General features: G+C 42.3%; 1 protein-coding gene across 1 annotated transcript; it reads right to left on the bottom strand.

Annotated features, from left to right (window-relative positions):
* Positions 1-2,051: 2,051 nt before the first annotated feature.
* On the bottom strand, positions 2,052-21,904 carry LOC115366480 (F-box/WD repeat-containing protein 11). The gene is made up of 13 exons (XM_030061955.1): positions 21,742-21,904; positions 17,017-17,085; positions 15,350-15,569; positions 15,002-15,188; positions 14,756-14,846; positions 13,881-14,018; positions 10,771-10,889; positions 5,995-6,244; positions 4,727-4,845; positions 4,225-4,335; positions 4,051-4,129; positions 3,774-3,938; positions 2,052-3,400 (listed from the first exon to the last, which is right to left on the bottom strand). Exons 1-12 carry the CDS (start codon positions 21,778-21,780, stop codon positions 3,777-3,779), a joined length of 1,584 nt encoding a protein of 527 aa, XP_029917815.1. The 5' UTR covers positions 21,781-21,904; the 3' UTR covers positions 2,052-3,400; positions 3,774-3,776.

The raw sequence follows: 21,904 nt of genomic DNA, 5'->3' as shown, positions 1-21,904 counted from the left end.
CTCAGCAGCCTTTGACACTCAATTTCTGATTTAAAAAAAAAAAAAAAATCACCAGGATACTAATAGACCCAACAGTGCCAGCACTTCTAGGAATAGGCGGGCAAATTCTAACCTCTGGAGCTTTCATAATGTTTGTCAGCATGGGTTGAGGGAGTTGTTGAAGCAAGCTTTCAAAATCACATCTCAGATATTGAACTGCATAAGGTACAAAACAAAGATAGACTAGCCTGTCACACAGGGACCCTTTGAAGTTGCCTGAAAAATTGTAGGAGGATCAACTGTAGCTGTGCAGTAATCAACAGTTGATTCCACGTGTTAAGTTCCTCCATGAAAAGATGGATGATAGATAGAACGATGGAAGAAACCGTGCACTACTGAGATAGAATTTCATAGCTCCTTCTTTTCTCATGTACCCCCCACCCTCCCCCCACAACACACAACCCCCCCTTCCCCTTCCTTCCCCATCCTGGCGGGAGGTCATTGAAGAGATGTCGCTGCCAAATGACCCAATCATGCCGGCAGACACAAACAGCTGACTCAGGGGGAAAAAAGGGTTGTACCAGAGGATTCCAATTCCAAGGCAGCAGGAATCTACTGGAGGGGGGTGTGGGGGTGGGATAAGGAGAGAGTAGGGTGGGAGGGGAAGAGGGTGTGGGGGTGGGATGAGGAGAGAGTTGGGGGGGGTGGTAGTGGTGGGGAGGTTGTTCAGTTTTGGAACGTCGCTCCAGTTCCACTCGGGAATGATGGAAATATTCCGTAGAGCCAAACCCAGAGTGGAAGGTGTATGGTAATCATGTCGGGGAAGGAATGCCAAATATGTGCGTGAGAACGGAGCAGTGACCTGAGAGCTGCAGGAATTATGGGCCAAAATCCCACAGACCCAGAGGAAGCACACACACCCATATCCAACACATACACACATCATATACTAATGGTGCTCCACCAAGCACAAATCCATCCCACATAACTTATTCCCAGAATTCGAAACATTCTACTATACTGAACTAAACCCAGAAATGTAGAAAACCAGCCCCCTCCCTCTTAGTCGAGAGAATACACACTGTACAATAACAAGACAGACGTATCAGTGGGCTGCACTACACTATAAACAGTGCTGCTCACTAACTGTAACCCAGGGCTTTTTCAGACAACCATTTTACCATCTCAAAAACATGTTTGTCCTTCAGTGTTGTGGTGTTTACAAGACTGTGTATTAGATCGGCTGTAACAGGTTGCTGAGACTCCAAACTTGGCTACCAAACAGACAGGGAAGGACTCTCATAAACAGTTTCAGACTGAGGGCATAGCTAAGTTTATAGCCCCATCTGGTGGCCATACATCGTGCACTGACCACAATGAATCAGACAATTTGCTCTTTGGTAAATATGCAAATCAAAATTGTATCAGCAATAATAAAAAAAGGAGTTCATAAATAATACTAGCCTGAATTAAGTTGGCAGCAAGTCAGTTATTAATATTAAACAGACTTTGTTTCTGTTTTAACCTCATAATACTGTCGATTGAGGTTAGATAGATTTACCTTGAAAATGACTGGCTACAAGCTCACACTGACAGGGTTTACTTGTAGCCAATCATTTTCAGCTTACCAGCGTTGAGTCAACCATCCATGTTCATACCACACCTCTAAGCTCCTTTTTCATATTGTTAAATTCTCAGTGTCAAGCATAAATCTTTCTCTAGTTTCTCTTCTGATAATCTTTTTAGCCTTTAAGACATCACACATTCCACCACTGACTGCAAATATGTCAGTGACAGATCTTTTTCATTTCGGTTCCCTCTAAAGCCAGAAATATTGCAACTTTAAAGTGCATTATCACCTGTCAGTCAGGGCTTCCATACAAAATTACAAATGATTTGAATAAATCTTTGTCTGTGAGACAGGCAGCTAATTCCCTGCATGATGTGGTTAGTCTGAGCTGCACTGGACCAGAGTAAATGATGGGAGTATTATGTCTCAATGTCAGATGAAAAGGTAGCATGGCATGCAAAAAGCCACCCACACATACAACAAACAGAGAATTAGACAGTCATTCATGTTACAGTTGGCTCAACACTCCACCACTGTCAAGTACTTTATTCACAATAAGGTCATTTTCTTCTTTAAAAAATCATTTTTAATATACAACACAATTTTTGACAAGACAACTCCGTTTACAGCTAAATTTGAGCTCGAGTTCCAGCTTCTCTCATAACCAAAGCAAGCACGTAGATGATGGGGGGAGAGGGGCAGAGAGAAAGATGGAGTGAAAGGACAGATGGACAGGAGAAGTTAGAAGAGAGAATGAGAAAAGACACAGTGAGAGAGAAAGAGGGGAGAAAGAGAACTACGCTTAGTATGATTTTTGTACTAAGAACCAAAATATTCAAATAAAATTAGAAAATAATAGTAATAAAAAACAGTAAGAAAGTAAGAATTAAAGAGAAAAAAAAAAGAGAGCAGAGGTGTACCTGGATGCTGTATCCAAGGCAACCTCACATGCACATCTGTCTTTTTGTCGCTTCTGCTCTGTTCCGCCATTTCACAAGTCCACATACACAAACACACACTCATGCAAACTTGAGTGTGTGTGCCCCCATAATCCAAGCGAGTGTGCATCCCTGGAGGGGGGTAGGAGCGGGGGTGGGGGGACAGGGAGGAGTGAAGAGGGAGTGAGAGGGAGTGGGGAAGGGCGCAAGTCGCCCCCAACACATTTCTCCCTCTTTCACTCCCTCCATCTCCCATCCTTCCTTCCTTTCTTCGAGCTGAGTAAAGAGTCTCTGTCTCCCGCATCACAGCTCTGGTCATCCTCTGTCCAACTGTGCCATTGTGTGTGTGTATGTGTGTAATACATTTTATATAATAATTTCATATATATATATATATATATATATATATATATATATATGTGTACACACACGTATCTTCATCAGTGATTCCATATTTATGGTAACATTTTGGCAGGGGTTGAAAACTGAAGAGCAGAAGCTGCTTTGAGTGGGTGTTGGGGGACAAGGAGGGAGCTTGGTGACTCGTACGGTCTCTGTTAATACTGTCATTAGTGTACTTTACAGAACATAAATTAGTAGTAGAATATGAACTTCTTGGGGGAGCGGCGTGGGTTCTGTAGTAGGGCATCCTCATCTGTGTTTACCTGTGTGTGTGTGTGTGTGTGTGTGTGCGCGCGCATGTCAAAAAGGTACTGGCAGGCAATGGGCACAAGCTTAAGAGTCTGTCAGAACAGACAGTGAGGTGGAGGTGGTGGTGGTGGTGGGGAGGGGTGGACAGAGAGATGACGAGGAGGAAGGAGAAGAAGAGATGGGGCTCCTTTCCACGATAGACGCACCCATCAGCCAATCAGCCTTGGGCTCCTCCAAGAAAGGGTGCGGTGGGTGGCGCCACCTGCAGGGGAACACAAAGGAGTCTGCAATGCTGACTGCTTCACAAGCTTGCTTGATAAATTTAAACATGAGTGTGTGCTTGCCTAAGTGATTTTATTGTGTATGCATATTTACTGACTAATAGGGCTGGGTGACTTTGACAAAATCAAATATCACAGTATTTCTGACAAAAAATCTCGACATTGTGGGGACGCCTATTGCTGATTTGACATGCTTTACACAGAGGGTTTTTGAAAAATAATCATTAGGAAAATGGCTATGATGATCAGGCAGGCAGAGGTAAGTAAAACAGCTACAACAATGCAATGGCTTGAGCAAATGGCATCCCCTTACAGTAACAGTCTTTAAAAGCAGAAAAAGATAACACGCCATACCTGCTATCTGGATATGTAAGTGTAGGTGCGGGAGGGGGACCGTCCCTCTGACTGGCCATTGGTTGAGACGTTCAGGAAGTCCCAGATCAGAATGGTGTCGTCGTGAGAACTGCTGATGATCTGGAACTCATCAAACTGCAGACGGAACACACGGCCCGAGTGCTCCTAAAGACACATACAAAATTAGAGAATCATTTTGACATGAACATGTGTGCGTGCGTTTGTGTGTGCATGTCTACATACTACCAGACACACAGGTGAAATTATAGATACCCACCACTAGTGTGCGCAGACATAGGGTGCTGGCTGGGGCTCGTGGGTCCAGGGCCGCCTGCAGGTCCCACACCTTGATTTTACTACAGAGAGACATAGGATAGGAGGTCAGCAACAATTTGTGTCTCTACATACATAAAATGGTGTGTCTGTGTGCCTGTGTGTGTTTGAGACCTACCCATCATAGGCGCCACTGACAATTCTCTTGTTGTCGAAGCGAATGCAGCGCACCAGCTCCTCGTGACCCTCCAGCACCCGCAAACATGCACCACACTCTATGTCCCATAACCTAGAGGGAGAGGGAATGAGAGAGATACCTTAGCACCGGTGTTAAAAGTATTTAGTCCCTTTAGTATATACCTGCTAATCATAGTATTGTATTATATTAAAAGGTTATTTTGCAGTTTTTAAATTCTATTTCATGGACAAAATATTTTCACTCCTCTCATCTTTCATTGTGTGAATAAAAGAAAAAAATCCACTTTGACATTAAATAAACAGTATATCAATTTAGCTCAATCAGATCACTTTCATGTCCAATATATTTGCATGAAGTGCTTTTGACAATATACTTGTAAAAAAACAAACGTGATATAGAACTTTAATAAATGAGTTCAAGAGATCTCAGGAAGTACATCCAAGTGTTTGAGGAAGCCGTGTTAATGCCCTTGTACACATACCGGATGGTGTTGTCTGACGAGCCACTGACCACAAGGCGATCTCGATACTGCAAACAGGCAATGCCTCGCTTATGCCCATTTAGGGTGCGCACAAATTCACAGGTGCTGGTGCTCCACACCTAAATGGGGTTGGCAAAGAACAACCAAAGACATGAGTTAAATTTTCAACACAGTGGCCAATATTTATTCATGTGCTTACTGCTGACCCAACAAGGTGGAATTTATAAAATCGTGCAGTGAGTGCTGAATGTGAAACTGAAGGATGAGTTTGACATTTAAACTTTTGAAATAAACTTCATCCAGGGGTGTAGTGGAGGGTAAGCACACAAAACTACAGATCACTCATCTCTTCTGAAATTGCGTTTATGCATAATTACACGGGTTAGCATACTCAAGCCGGGCTCCCTAACAGAGCATTCTGCTCTGAAAATTCTTGGATCGCTGGTTTTGCCCTGTTCTCTATAATTATCAGGTTGTGTTACTGTATTGTGATCATGGAGCAGCCATCAACACACCACCAACTCATGGCGGGAAAAGGAGGGTGGAAAAAAAAGTGCTCCCTGAAAGCCTACCCAAGAGGGACAAGAGATGTTCATGTCCATCATGTATCTGACACATTCTGCTTCATTTGATGTTGAACTAAAGAGCAGGAACTATGTAGCCATCAGTCCTGTTGTGCAGATAGTTTTCCTGATCTGTATTGTTGCATCTGTCCTTTAGAAATCCTTACCATGTACTAAGTACAGTTTGTTGTTTAGTCCTCATAACATAACTCTGCTCAAGTCACTTTTGTTATTCTGGCATGAGCAAAACCAAAACAAGTACAATAAGACCCTGGTTTGAGCATTACTATGCATAAACACTATTCAGATTTCAAGGTGGTTAAACAGTGTTTACCCTCCACTACACCCAGGAGCCCTGACTTCAACCACATAATTCACCCTGATTTCTTTAAAATAAATAAAAATGAACACGGAACACTATCCCTCTCTCTATGGGGAGGGCTTTATACCACCAATCACTCCAGTGAAGCTGTTCAGCAGCTAACTGTAGAAAAATGCTGCACATTCCCACATGTGAATGTGTGTGGCTGTGTGAATGTCAATCAGGGCGTTGTTGAAAAATAGCATATGTGACTAATCAGATCATTTATCTTGACAGAAAAAAACAAAAAGAAAAAAATCCTATGCGTCAAGGAAAAAAAAAAAAAAAAAAAAAAAAGAGCCAAAGCATTTCTGCTGCAGTCGAATGTTCTCTGCTTGTGTTACCTTGATGGTGCGGTCCCCTGAGGCGGACACAATGTACTTGTCGTCAAAGTCCACCACGTTGACGGCAGCGCGGTGCCCCACCAGGACACGACGGAGGCTGATGTCGGTGGGTGACGCCATGTCCCAAACAGCAATCGAACGGTCCTTGGAGCAAGTGACCATCAGGCCGTTGGCAAAGCGCAGGTGGAGCACAGCCTCGTTGTGGTGGATCAGTGTGTTCAGCACCTCGCCTGACGTCACCTCCCAAACCCTGTATAAGAGGGGCGGGGCGAAGAGAGGTGGCAGGAGGAGGAGGAGGGGAAGGGTGAGCAAACAGGGTAGTTGCAAGTTGAGGGCAGAGGTGATGGAGAGGAGAGATGGAGGAAAATAAAAAGTGAAATTTGGTCAGAAAGGAAAAAAGGGAGATGTGGAATGAGAAGGGGGTAGATGACACAAAGGAAGACGGAATAAATGAAGGGGTGAGAGGGGTGGAAAATGAGTTAGATGAAGGGGAGAGCAGATAGGAAAATGGGGTGGGACACAGGGAAGAGGGGTCAAAAAGAAGGAAAGAGGATCATTGAAGATTGGAAAAGACAGATATGTAATGGGAGCAAGGGAAAAAGAAAAACAATGGAGACGACAGAGTGTTTATTAGTTTTACAACAGAGAGTACCTCAGAGTTCACACAAATACACAGAGCGCAGGCGCACACATGCACACACTAACATGAACACATTCACATCTGCAGAGGAGTGGCTATTAGACAACATTTTATTGAACTCCACCATTGGGCAGTGAGGATCAAACAGAACACACACTGGAAAAGCTGACAGTTAAACCTACAAACAAGTGCCTGTCAAGTTGTTACTAAGGAAGTGAAGTCACATTTTCCTTGGATACTGCCCAGCGAGTACGGCTGAAGTGTGAAGTAATAAGAGAATAAATGTTGAGCTTCTGTGTGCAGTAGCCAACACAAAGTGCCAATACATACACACCCACCATGTCTTTTAAATAGCTGCAATCAAACGTACAGCTACATTACAAAAGCATTAACTATGTCCCATTATCTGCAGCAGTGATAGGAAATTTAACTAACTGTACAATGATAAAGTATTCTTATCTTTCTTCTGATGGAAAAAACACACACAATAGAGGTTGTGAGGGGCTGCTGCAAAGGCTGGTGTGAATGCTGAGACAAAGTGTTAACTGCAGGCTGAGCAGTGTCCACCACCAAGTAATTTAGATCAAGTAATAATAAAAGACATAATAATTTTTAAAAAAATTATGTTCACCTATGAATGATTTTTTGAGCTGTTGATCCAATTCCATCAGCAGCCTTCTATAGTGTGCTGCTCTTTGACTGTTCAGTATGCCTTTGTCCCGCAAAACACAACGGTCATTGTTTTCAGTGACAATCCGTCTCTCATTCACACATATGTGGGCCTGTTAATTTTGCTGTTCAGAGGAAAAGTCATTTTATTGTCCAATAACACTCAGTTCTTACTGATTGGACAAAATGAGGCATTTGCAAAAGCAAGACCAAAAAAAATTCAAGAAAGTGATTTTTTTCCCCTCAGATGACTGATTTTTATTAAAAAAAAAAAACAAAAAACATAATCTTGCCTATTGCAATAGACACCTCAAAGCAAATTTATTTGCCAAGAGGCAATCATCCTTTAAGAGTTTGAGTCAAGCTGAAATGTTTGCTTTCACAACTGATCAAAAGGCAGCTTGGAAATATAGCTGACTGATTACCAAATCACCACAGGCTGCATTTGTTAGAGGGAAAAGAGTTTCAGAATATCAGACCATTTTTCTCCTGAACAATAAATCCATGGCCTTACATCATGCACCAGTTTTTTTAAGCACTAAAGATTCAAGTCAGCCAAAGCCAAATAATGGCCAAAATAAAGAGACAACTTCCACTTAATAGCCTAACTGATGTCTAATTTGCCTTTGTCCTATTGTCACGGGGGGAACGGATTCAAACTGAGAAGGAGGCAGTGGAGTCAGATTGTTCTGTTTTGGCCGTGGTTTTGCTTTGGCTGCGTCTGCCAGATGGACTGAAGTGGGATAATATATCAGGGTGACAAAGGAGATGAATTTAGCTTATCTACATTACTGTCAGTCTAATTTCTCAGAGCAGAAATACTGCTTTTGGTTACCGTTTACATACCATTTGCAGAGGGTGGAAGGATTGACAATGTCATCAGGCATCAGTGATTAATGGAATCTACTGACGATCTGTACATTGTTCTCACTGACATAACTATTTTTTTTTTTTTTGCATTTTTTAATTTTGTCTTAAACGTACGTTGTAGAGTGATATTTCCACAGTTAATTAAGCCCATTCCCCTCCAACATAAAGCCTGCTATCTCTTATTGCTGACACCTCTCTCTACCTGCTGTGAAGAGTTGTTATGGAACACAAACCCAGAAAGCACAGACATCATTTCTGTCAAACATTTTAGATACATCACAGCCTGTCTTGGATTATGAATTCTTTCTCATCAATTACAGAGTCAGCAGTGCATCCGAGAGAACATAATGGTGCACTAATGTTAACTACTAATGTGTTTGGCAGTTTCTCCACATCTGTTGAGTTTCTGTTCAGACACTATTATGAACATGTGAGTTTGATGCAAATTGATGAATTTTAAATCTCACTTTGGGTTTAGTGTATAAAGACCATTAAAACATTTAAAAGTGCTAAGGACAGACAAGTGCAATATCCTGTGGACAAGCCTTGTTATGTAATGAAAGAATCTGAAGATGAACCAATTCCCCCAAACACCTTGCACAATCTCATGCACACAATATTGCCAAAGACACACCATTTTATCTATTTAGATCTATTATCTATAATCTATATCTATCTATCCATTCCTTTTTTTTTTTTTTTTTTTTTAACTATACAACACTTATTTTTAATGCAGTCATGCTTAATCAGATAGCATACAATAGGGTAGAGATGCACAGGTCAGCTTGAAGTTCCACTGTATCTGCCTGCAACAGCAACTCAACCAATAAAGAATGGGGGAATGAGCCAATTTAGCAAGGAATATTCTTATGTGTGGTACCCTGTATTGCTATTATTACAAACTTTTCAACTCATAACCCACTCGCAATAATTCTTAACTTTGTTTTGTTGATTCATACAGGGTTTATACAGGAATCCTCAAGTTGAATTTACTGCCTTTTTTACTACCTTTCAAATATCTTTTACTACCATTACTACCATGTCATGGATCGGACTCACCGATGCATGACGATGGCCCCTCGCTCACTCCCTCACCCAAGACAATACATTATCCAACTTACTTAAAGGTATAAGTGTTTTTTGTGCTTAAGTGGTTTTAAGGGATATGAACAAAATGCAAAGAGTTTTGAATTTCAAGAGGCAATATTTTACTCAAGATCTGAGCGCTGACGCTGGTGAGAGCCAAGTCTGCTGCCTGCTGTCACCGTCAACAGCACTGGTGAAGGTGCTGGTGGCGGTGGTTGGCCGCTGAGGTGGAGTGACGGCTATACTTGAGCACATAACTGAGGTTGCTATTGCATTTCTTTGTGTAGCTCCAAAAAAACAAAATGGGGAGCTGCTCTCCCCGCGCGCGAACCCACTGTTGATGAATGGTGGATTCGCGGTGTGATTTAATGGCTTTAACGCCATTCCAGGTAACATTTATATATTTTTTGCAAACAGAGCAAAAAGCCTCCCGGTCATTTCCCATTACTGGCTTAAGCCAGTCTTTGTACAACGGGTCATCCAGCCAAAGCTGTGAAAACTTACATTTTCCCATTTCGGCAAGTGGCTTGCTCACACTAATGTTTTGAGACCCCGCATGAGCGCAACATGCGGCAGCTGAAACAATCGTGTACACGCTACGGGGTGGCAAATGCAGTCAGGATCACTGATTGGCTATAAACGCCGACACAGGTCCTGGTGTCCTGCTCGCACATATTTTTCATTTTAATATTTCTTTAATTAAATGAACTGTAAAGAAAAAACAGCATCAATGGAAAAGTCATAATATATTGAGGGATGATGACAAATTACTACCAATTAAAATTGTGTTAGTTATCTTTTACTACCTTTTAAGGGCCTTAATTTGGGCTCCTTTTATTTACTACCTTTTACAACCCCGCGTATAACCACCTGAACCTGCAGTTCACCCATGAAGCCTGCATGTTACGGCTCAATCTATGCACCCCTTTAGAGAAACAGGAAGAGCAATGAAAAGAACTACCAAATTAAGTGGATTTAGTGTTGTGTATCCTGAATGGCTTCAAGATGTCACCAGTGCACATTCATCTTTACAGACACATCTCAAGTCACTATTCGATAAATAAAAAAAAAAAAACTACTCAGACTTCTGAAGCTGAATGTTATACAACCGCACTCATGCAGAAATGCCAGTGTTGGAGTTAAAGCATAGCAGTGCATGTCTGACACGTAATGTTGTAGTTAGAGTGAAATCAAGCCTTAGAGTACCTTTTCTTAGTGTATGCTTTAAACAGAGGCCTTGTAGCAATACCTGTTTTGATCATTACTTTTTGCTTCAATATATTGTCAAAATTCCCTCCTGTGTGTGGACTCAGGAATTGTTAATGAATGTAAATGAATGACTAGGCAAGCACTACTGTTGCACTACCCAATTCACCCAGTATGAATCACTTTCCATACCAACTTTCTCTAATGAACTGAGAGTCATTTTTAACCTTTCTGTGATTCAGTTTCACGTCCCTGTCCAAATGAACAAGCGTGCCTGTCTGTAGCAAAACCACTGTGTGTCATACCTGACAGTCGAGTCAGAGGAGCCGGTGACAATGACCCTCTCATCGTACTGCAGACACAACACTGAGCCTGTGTGACCGGTCAGTATCTTCAGACACTCCAGAGACTGCTTATCCCAGATCTGTGTAGAGAAAGGGAAAAGAGGAAAGACGACAAAGAGTAGACAATGGCATAAGAGGGGTATTCACAGAGTAAGAGAGAGCAAGAAAGAGGAAAATAATAAAATAGCGTTCAAGCAGCGGTTCTGAAAAGGTTGCAGATTTGGGTCACGTAAGGAACGGCTTGATCTCAGAGCATTTGTTCATGACCTACTTCCCCACTGCTGCTGCGCTGTCTCTTTCTATGAGCACATGAGCCTGGCCATTCTTGCTCTTCCCTGGTTGTGTGTGTCAGCCTCCTCCAGAACAATAATAAGACAAATTCCCTCTTCTCCTCCCTCTATTCACCCCTCCTCTCCTCTTCTCCAGGCCAGACAGATGAGTGCAACACACAGCCAGTCTGAAGATGAGCCTTTTTATCCTGTAATTCGCTTGTGTTCTGTCTGGCTGTCTGGTGGTTTACCCCAGCGCCACAGACAATAAGATGATAAGCCACAGTGGGCTAGAAAAACAGATTCAATTCAGAAACATACAAACACAGGTAGGGAGGGGGGGAAGCCACACACACACGCACACACAAGAACACTCATCTTTCTTGACACATTTGCCTCTCTCTGTATCTGGAGCTTATTTGCACAAACTGGCATCAAAATGAAGATTTTTCCCACTTGCTGATTGTACCAATGGGAGAGAGTACTACTTTCCTCTTATATGGTTTCATTGACTAAGGATGGGGAAAAAACAACTTGTATCACAATAATTCTGTGATACACAATTGGCTTGACGACAATTTTCAGAGAAATTCATGGTAACTTTGATCGAGCCCTTGTGAATTCCCACACCCACATTTCTGAATTACGTGGTGATCCCTGAGGTCTGGAACTACTCTCATTCCTGGGTGCAGATATGACAGTAATCTGTGAGAGATGCCCAGCTGAGCAGTTCACATATTCTCTGATGATGGCTTCACTTCAACAAGTAAACAATCATGGCAGTGGCCGTAAAGAGTTTTGATGTTACCAACAGCAAGCTAAATTTGGCAATTTCTTCTGTTTGAGAAATGTTATGGTACCAATAAAATATTAACTACTATCACTGATTAAGTCAGTGGTTCCTAACCCAGTTCTCAAGCCCCCCCCTGCTCTGCAGATTTTCATTTTGGCTCAAGTCTTTAACACCCTATCCATTTAAGGGCTTCATGCTGATTGGTTGAAACAGATTTACTGGAACAGGGCATGCATGAAGGTGCATGGGCATTAATTGGGTTGGGTGTGCAAGAGCAGAGCTGGAATAAAAACCTGCAGGACAGGGGGGCCTTGAGGACTGGTTTGGGAACAACTGGATTAAGCCAACCTACTATGATTGGTTTAATGGTGACTAGAGCTGGGAATCTTTGGCCAACTAAAGATTCGGTTCGATTATGAGGGCAATGATGCGATTATAAATAGATTATTGATGCATATTTTTGTGATTGTCATTGAATCATTTTTTGCATCATTTTTCAGACAATTTGTTTTTTTACTGTGCGACAACTAAAACAAGGTGTGAGAGAGCATGGCCTATACCTTTTAAAATAAGTGGGTCAGGAAGCGGGTCAGGTACATTATTTTAATGTATTATTATCAGTGCCGGCTCTGCCTATGTTGGTGCCCTAGGCGAAAATACTCCCTTGCGCCCTTCCATGCTACTACTACGGTCAGGTTGGTTGAAAATGTCGGGTGAGTGCAGGTCATTTCTAAGTGTACCTGCGCACCACTGGCATGTATGCGCACGTGTCTGTGTGTGTGTGTGTGTGAACGGGAATGACAGGGCGAAGGAGCGCTATGCAGAGATGAATGAATGAGACGATATTTATATTTCAAAATCGCCTTGGGAGGAAAAAAAGCGGAATCAATTTGTGGCGCTTGGTGTTGATTGTGTTACGTGCGCCACACATTGGTCTATGTATGGGAAACACTGATTTGTAGTGAACTATGATTAAAATGAACGCTCAACAATTAATTTGCTGTTATTTACTGTAATTTTGTGTTGCCAAAACATTTCAGTGTTGTGTGACATAACTTACACACTGTTTGGCTCTTATCCGGGTCTTTTGTCCGTTCCTCTTCATAAAATCCGAAATGTTTCCAAACACTCGCTTTTAATGCAGAGGGTGCTGGTTTAATGTTTCTTCCCGCTTGTTCAGCTTCAGTTCTTCACGTGATTGTTTTCTGTTGTGTGCGTTGTGTGTTTTCTGTTATTTTCTGTTGTGTGCGTCCTGTAATTGCCCGGCTGGACACTGCTCTCTCACACTTAGGTTCCATGATTTTTTCCCACGATAACTCCCCAACTCGACGCTGCTCATATACTTCAGTTCCGCATTTTTAAATCATTTTATAAGCATTGATTATTGACATTAATGCATCGATGCTGGCTTGCCCACGTCTGCATCACGATGCATCTAAAAATCAATTTTTTCTCCCACCTCTAATGGTGACCAATGGTTCTAGGCCATAAATGGGACAAGCACTGACCAGTAATCCAGAAAAATGACCAGAACCCATTCAATTACATGTGATTCATGGGGTCTGGAGACCAGGCTATGAAGGCACTAGGTTTCTACATTCTTCTGTCCAGCCAGCAAATGAACAGATTCTGATGAGAGGTCCTGACTCAGTGCTGCCGGCTGTTGTTGTGAGCATTGACTATGTGTTTACAGTGTTTACTTTACTCACTTCACTAGCAACCTGCCTGTGTTGCTAATACAGGATATGCTATAGGATTGATTCAGCATTTTATAGCTTTATCATTCAAAATAACTGTTGCCATGTCTGCTTCCCACAACTATGAGCTGGTGTTTGAGCTGACTGGTTAGACAAAGCCCAACAGAGAGGCAAAAAGGCCAGTGGCAGAGCAAAGAGTCAAAAGTAAAAGGCTTATCAAGAATAGCATGATGATAAATGTGTCCTTTCCTCAAAAGCCCATCAACTGGCCTCATCAAACCCTACACACACACACACACACACACACGGTACCTTGATGGAATTGTCTCTAAGGCCGCTGATGATCTTGTCGTCATCATACTGGAGACAGTAGACCCCTTTACTATTCTCCGAGCGACACTGGATCCTCTGCAGGTTATGTCTGCCACATCGCCAGTTAGCCTCGATAGTCTGCAGGGACAAAGGAGGAGGGAGGGAGAGAGAGAGAGAGAGAGAGAGAAATACAGACAAGAAGACAGAGGCATTCATCCATGTCATTAGTGAGGACAAAAAAGATGAAAGATCTAGCCAGCTAGGAAATGGTCATGAGAGTGTTGAGACTAGAATAGCACTGTTGTACATTAAGACTGTTAATTCTACTTTATTAATAACCTGTAATCAAGATATGTATAGAACAGCAAGGCAACATTTGCAGAGTGCACTCACTAACAGTAGAAAAATAATGCCATAGCAACAGTGAGAAAAACCTTGTTCACTGACTAGATATGAGAAGATTTAGCCACTGAGAGATTAACCAAAGGGATGCCTGATCAAGTTACTTTATTTCAAGAAATATGCCAAGTATAAGTCAATGAGGGGGGATATTTTTTAACATTAGAAATTAAAAGTGACCACATCAGTTTCAGTAGGACGCCTCTGGAGTTTTCTTATCCAATTTGCTTTAAGATACTTTAACACTCTCCCACTAGACTGGTAATAGGTGCTTAAAAAAGAAAGGAAGTAATGAACCTAATAGAAAGAAAGAAGCTGACAGGGGTCAGAGAATAGACTGCTGCTGGTAACCATTATATTTCATTTAGACTGTGATGCTAAGTGATAGCTGCAGGCATAGTAACTGTAAAACAGATGAAAGAGAAATGTGTGTTGTATTGAATGTTTCTGAACTCTTTTTGGCTAATGTCTCTTACCTCTATGTCTTGGATGATCTTGGGGTAGAGGGAGTGATAGTAGGAGTTGGGCGGAACTTCTGTAGTGCGGTTCTTGAACAGGTACTTCTCCCTTGGGGATGAAAAAAGAAATGAATGACACCTGCACATTTGTAAAGTGTTGGCAATTTCTTCAGTTTTTTTTTTCATGAATAACAGCAGTAGATAAGCCAACTCTGTTCGTGCGTGTGTGTGCGTGTGTGTGTGTGTGAGTGACCCTGTCCTCACCACTGGTGTCTCTCGGACAGACCCTTCCAGAGCGGGTCCGTGCGGACCATGCGCTCAATGAGTTTCTTCCACAGCATTCCCTCCGAGATGACCCTCTGCCACTCCTTACACACAAGCTCTGCTGAGCACAGTGAGCGTGCATCGAGGAACGACAGGATGTTCTCCGCTATGTGGTCCAAGCCCTGGGCTAGAGGTGAGAGGAGAAGGGAGTGAGTAGATGTCTGCTGCAAAATCAAAAAGGAATCATCCTGGTCTGTTTGTGTGTAGAGACTTTGTGCACACAGATGAGTGCGCTGCTAGACAGTAGCAGTTCGTAAATCAAATCCATCTTCCTGTACGTGTATGTACCTGGCAGCGCAGTGATGAAGTCCCTCTGCAGCATGGGTTTGAGGTAGGAGTTGATGTGGCCGTGCTGGTAGTGGCACATACGGGAGATCAAGTGCTCCACAAACTCCACCTGGTCGGCCTCCGACCACTGGTCAAACAGGGCGATGCAGTGCTCCTTCTCCTTCTCATAGTTGCCCTCCGAAGGACGCTTGCGGGACCCCGTCACTGGACCGTTACTAAGCTGAAAATGGAAAGGACACAACTACAGATTTAATGTTGTGTTTCCGAACTCATTTAAGTCAGATTGAAAATAAATTATGTTATTTGTGGATTCTAAGTCAAACTGTTGTGTATGGATATTACACAGGAGCTTATTCAGCTATAATATTAAACTTCAACAGAATCTTAATTCAGTAATACAAGGAGAAAATTGTTCTGTAGCAGCCTTATCTGTAACATAGATAAGACTGCGATTTACAAATATGCTTGTAAATCTGCAATGTCACTGCCAATGACAATGTGACGCCAAGCATATATCAAGAATTATAAACTGAAACAAATATACGACATAAATACAAATCTAGTGACAAAATTTCCTAAAGGCTTATACTAAGGCTTATACTAAAACTGAACAGTATAAAATGTGTCATTTTTCCCAACTGAAATCAGCACTTTGGATTAAAATGGCAGGTGGTCTTGGATTTCTGGTTGAATGGGATTTTCCCCAATGTTTAAAACTCTTTAAATGGCATTTCTGATTATACTAGAATGCTATGGTAGAAAAAAACGCTTGCCAACATCCATCTGATGTGTTTATTCCTACTGATGAAAGACTGGCACATGTCAAAACCACCTTTTTCCTGAATGAGACCTGTATACTAAGCTCTGAATTCAAACAAATCAAACATTTCGATCAATGCCAAGCCTCAAAAGTAGTGAAAAGTATGACTGAACTTTATGAAATTAATATACTGAGATGCCCATTAGCTCAGCAGAGCACACCACGTCCACACCAGTTGACATAAGTAAGTGAGGTACAGACTGCAATGAACATGTTTTTAAACCTCCCTGCTCCTGGTCAAACAAAAAGGGCACCAGTAAAGAAAAACACCATAAGATATCAATAAGAGTGTAATGAACCTAGCGACTTTTTGAGACCAAGGTTATACAACCCTAGACTTGTGATCAGGTAATCAATTTTTTTTCTCCAGCTCCATGTATACATTAAATGGATAAAATTTGATGTTAAAATATGTGACAAATTATTAAAAGGGCCAGTGGTTTAATGGCAGGGACAGTGAGATTGTCAAGTTATTGGTCCAAAAAGCTAATGGAAAATTTTGGTCACTGTCAACCCCTGCATAGCACAAGTGCTGTTCAGAGCTTAGGCTATTTCATTTTCCTGACATTTTCAAGGTCCATGAGACTTGTTATAAGCTTACCTGAGAATGACCTTCATATGACCAAGTAATAATAAGGGTTACTCAGGCTGGGGCATTTTTACACAAGGAAACTATTCATTAATGATACTTATCATAGCATAAGGGTTATATGTGACAGGCTATCCATACTAACAGTAAGCCTGAATAAATAATGAGACGCAGATATCAATTACAATTGTTCACCAAGTCCTGTTCACAGATCATATGTAAAAGCACCCACACATAGACAGACACAAGCACACACACCTTGACAACTGTATTCTTCTTTGGTGACAGGTCGTCTACGAGGTTCTGTGACTCCATCCCTGATGTGTTCTGTGGAAAAAGGACAAAAGAAAGGGTGGAGATCGGTTAGCGTGGTGCTCTCTTGGCGTCTGTGTCAAAGGTACTGAGAGAGCCAGGGTAGCAGTGTGGATAGCGCTGGACACAGAGTGCCACAAACACAGCCAAGAAAGGGTAGCCAACATAACTTCTGAGGCGTGCTTGCACAGACACACGCGCGCGCACGCACACGCACACACACACACACACACACACACACACACACGCACGCACGCATACACATACATATGCAGCTGACAAACTGAATACTGCAACAAAAGGAATTTATCTGCCTGCTTGTCTGTGATGTGGGCTAAGTGGTCTGGACAGGAAATTAAACTGCAGCATCTTGGGCACGTCACTGGCAGCAGCTCAAACATAACTGTAATGAAACTAGAATGAAGATAGTGGCCTTCCAGTGCAAACAGAGGACTGAAGGAAGAAACACGTTGGAGATAACTGGACCCCAACCATTTTAGCATGACTGTAGACAAAACATGATTTGAATCCTGCAACAAGTGCAAACATCCTAGAGTGACTTGTTATTCTCTCAATAAAAATAGGGTTATTGCACAAACTTGTGACCAGGGCAAAACAAATTAACCACATGCCAATGTGATAATATGCTACTTACATGCCAATTAAAACTATACATCAATATATCTTTGTATCACTGGTAAACATTTGGTACCTTTCTAAGAATGCATATATCTCTGCGATTCATAAACAGTCGGACATTAACATCAGGTGCCCAGAGTAGATATACAGATGTTGCCAGTTTGACTGTAAGAAGATCTTCTTACTAAAAACATACTTTAACATTAATACCACAGTAATACAGGGTCCTGGTATCTCAGCCTATTCCAGTGTATACTGGTTGCAGGTGATGAATAAGAATGCCCAAAATTACTGATGTTAGAGGGCTGCTCCTCATGAATCAACATGAAAGTGTGTGCCACACAGTCAATATTTTTCAAAGCAGCATATCCCTTTATTCTGAAGATTCTTTTAAGCCTAGGCTTCAAACACTCAAGAAACAGCTAAGTCTTTTCAGCACAAAAACTCCACCTGAGAGACACACCATGACAGGACTAATGCGTGATTATCATTTTTCCTTGAATCTGCTTTCACATCTACACATTGATTGTTAGCATTTAGGCCTATTCTAACACTATGTTCACATGTGTGCACAACTTCCATTTGGGGAAGTTTGGGCACACACAGCCTTTACCTGGAAGAGGGTCAACACTATCACATATCTGTGAATGTGTGTAGGTGATGAGCGAGCCAAGGTCAGAGTCTTTGAAAATGGCTGTGTAGGCGAAATGGCCAGAATAAAGGCGTGTCTGCCTATGTACTGCAATACAGAGGCCAAAGAGTTGCCATTGGTGGTTTCTACCTGAGCAGAACCAATAGTGTTTGTCACTAATACAGCCACACAGACAAACAGACAAAAGATCAGTTACCAAGACCAGAGCAGACAGGACAAGCAGGCAGGATGAGCTTGCTGGTGTTGATGATCATGCAGAGCAGAAAGACAGGGGGACAGATAAATAAGAGAGACCGAGTTAGGCCAGGCAGGCAGGCAGGCAAGAAAGCATGTAGCCTCTCAGAGCGTGAAGGAAGAACCCCCACCTCAGCCCTCACACCTCCAGGTAGAAGGGAGAAAAAAAAATTGCTCCTCAATGCAGGGTTATTCTCTGGTACTCTCCATACCCTATTCTCATCACCCAATCCCACTGAGGAAAAATTCTGCTAATTCCTATATGGCCAGAATTAAAATCAACTTACATTACAGGCAACAACCACTATGTGTCAGGTTTTCAGTTTTGTGATGCCCAATTCAAATACAAAAAGAATGTAATATGACAGCGCACTTTAAAAATATCAATTCTGCTTTATAAAGCCAAATTTCTGTTCCAAGCCAACAGATTCAGGGGACTTGGGGAGCGACCAGAGAAGAACCTGAGAGCAGTGTGCTTCCAACAGGGAGGAAAGGACAACAGAAGGTGAGAGGAGGTAGGAAGGTGAGGGGGTTGAGTGGGTGCTGTTCGCACCATGGTGGTATGAGGAGTCGTGAGGAGTGGGCGATGAAAAGTGTAGGGTGACAGAATGGGTAGGGGAGGAAGGGAAGGGGCAGCAGAATTAAGAGGAGAGAGGCAGAACCTGGTTGTGAGCCCGGGTGGAGGGGATGCTCTGCAGGCACCTGAGTGCACACAAACTCTCAGCCACCGAGGAGCAGCCCAGCCAGAGAGAGCGAGGCACAGAGCACTGTGTGAAAGAGAGAAAGGAAGGGAGGGAGGGAGGAGGAGGAGAACGGAGTGGAGAGCGTGAAGGAGAAAGAGAGAAGGAAGAGCGACAGACCAGAGATGGGAAGTAAAGGAAAGAGGGGCGAGTCGATGAGGGAAGTGGAGAGGAGGAAACCGAAGGAGATAGGTGGATGGATGGAGTGGCAGGAAGAGGAGTTGGAGGAACAAGACCCGTGGAGTGTGGGGAAAAAATGATCAAACAAACCCAAAAAGGGGGAAAAAATAAATAGATAAATGAGAATTTGAAATTGAGAGGAGGTGGGTGTGTAACCATCAAAGGTGAGGAGAGAAAAGGGGAAGGAGGTGGGGGAATAGTGAGGGGAAAAACCAGTATTAGAGCTACACACACATTGGCACAGTGAGCGCAGGAACACACACTCCTTCACACACAAGATACAGACTGATACACAAACATACACACAGAAGCATTATTAGACATGAAGTGTGTGGGGATAGGTAGAGGAGAGGGAGGGGCCATGGGAATATTTGTCAATTACTGTCATTTTTGATTTGACAGATACCCCCACCACTGTTCTGCCATCCCCACTATTATGAGTGGTTAGTGAATAACACTGGGACAAAAACACACACAGACACAGCTCAGATGATTTTTTTTTAAACTATGTAGGCCTACAAAATCTCGGCCCTACCAACTTCTAAAGTATAACATTCCCTCTTGTCAAAATTAACGTAATCTTGTATCACCAAAGGAAGCCAAGGCAAGGTGTAGCATTCATGAGTCAATGGGGCCACACCTGTAACCCTACTGATTGACAAAATGTATCATGGACTTGATTACATTGGCAATAATTAACAGAGGGACCCACCATGCAAGAAATTTGGACGTAATGGCAATATTGGAATTTGAAGAACACATTTTCTGACAGGCAGTTTATTTTACCGCAGTTTATCAATATATCATTAAAATACCTTAAATGTAAAACCTAAACAGCTTAGAATAACCTAATCTCGTGGTTAACTTAATTCCTAATTTGTCTTCATATATACTAGAAAGTCAATACTTTCACTCACATTTCACTCACAATTAATACCCTGGGAGTAAGCCTATAAACAAAAATAGGCAAAAAAATAAATAAATAAATAAATAAAATTATATATATATATATATATATATAGAGAGAGAGAGAGAGAGAGAGAGAGAGAGTAATTAATGTGTATTGCTATATATGATAGCACAACTAAACTGTCTCCTTTATTCTCCAGGCCTACTTCGTGAAAAATGATAAGTGGGCTAAAGATTACTATATATCTGTGTTCTTGTATTTATCTATTTTGGAAAAAGTGTGGGCTGTCTGTCCCGTCCCGCCTGGTTAGATGTGTAAAATCCTACCAGAAGAATTGCGTATTCTGAGGCTATGTACAAGTATGAGTCGAAAAACCAACAGCGTCTACATAAAAAGCAGTTTGACCCCTGTGATGGCAGCTATTGGTAAGGTAACGTTAGCCTATTTGGCTATCTACCTGATCAAGATCTTATTTGATGGTTAGTTGATGGCTAAGAGAGATCAGCTAATGAGTGAAAGCGGAATATATGAAGTGATCACGGTTTTGTTTCGGATAAGAGCTGCCAGATTACTAACCACTGTGCTACTTTGGTTTTGATAACCGCTGTTAAATATATCCTAATTGGCTTTTCTGTTTTTTAGCATGCTAGCTGTTGAGCTAATTGCTAGCTACCTCGCTAATCGAGATAACCGTATGTGAATGAAATAGCAACACACTTCCTTCTACGCAGTTTAAAAATATAAACAGACGAGCAACACATACGATTTTAGCTACATTATTTGGCAAGGCGACAACTACTGTACCGTTCCAAACATCAATTACCATATACAATTAGCTTCCCATTAAGTGGATAAAGTAACATACCCGTAAATTTACGTGGTTCCTCGCCAACTAGCAAGTGTTAGCTAGCAGGCTAAACAGACAGGGCCCAGTTAAAGTGGCGCAGCGTCACCGCAGTGAACGCTACACCGAGAATCCTCGGCTTTCTTCGGCCGACGACTTTTCAATAACCTTTTGATTACAAGCTAGTTGGCCATTTTATACTAGAGGTAACGGTGTTTTACAGTTAATGTTTTTTGATGTTTAGGTGTCGTTGATCAATTCGGCCACTATACGGAGCATTCTCAGCGAAATGTATCGATAATTTCAGGCCCTTCCTCTTATTTCTGGTCCCCCCTCCTTTCTCCTCCACCTCTCCCAACAAGCCGCTTCAGCCCATTTCTGCCGTCGAATCGAGTCTCGGCGCCCCCATTTAATGTAAGACTGATACTGGACACATCGGGTGTCCAGGATGCCATATCCAGACGAATCTTACCATCAATTCCAACGTTTTGTCCTCCATCTCCGGCTCCATGTTGATGATCCCCCCCGAAACTCGCTCTGAAAATGGAAACCCAACCCTGCGTCGGCGGCCCGCAAATGCAGAGACGTCATTCACTTCGCTCAGCCACACAGCTTTGGCAGGGCAGTGTCAAAGG

The sequence above is a fragment of the Myripristis murdjan genome, chromosome 10 (genome assembly GCF_902150065.1).
Source record: "Myripristis murdjan chromosome 10, fMyrMur1.1, whole genome shotgun sequence".
Classification (NCBI taxonomy): domain Eukaryota; kingdom Metazoa; phylum Chordata; class Actinopteri; order Holocentriformes; family Holocentridae; genus Myripristis; species Myripristis murdjan.
This window is presented reverse-complemented; position numbering and strand designations above follow the sequence as displayed.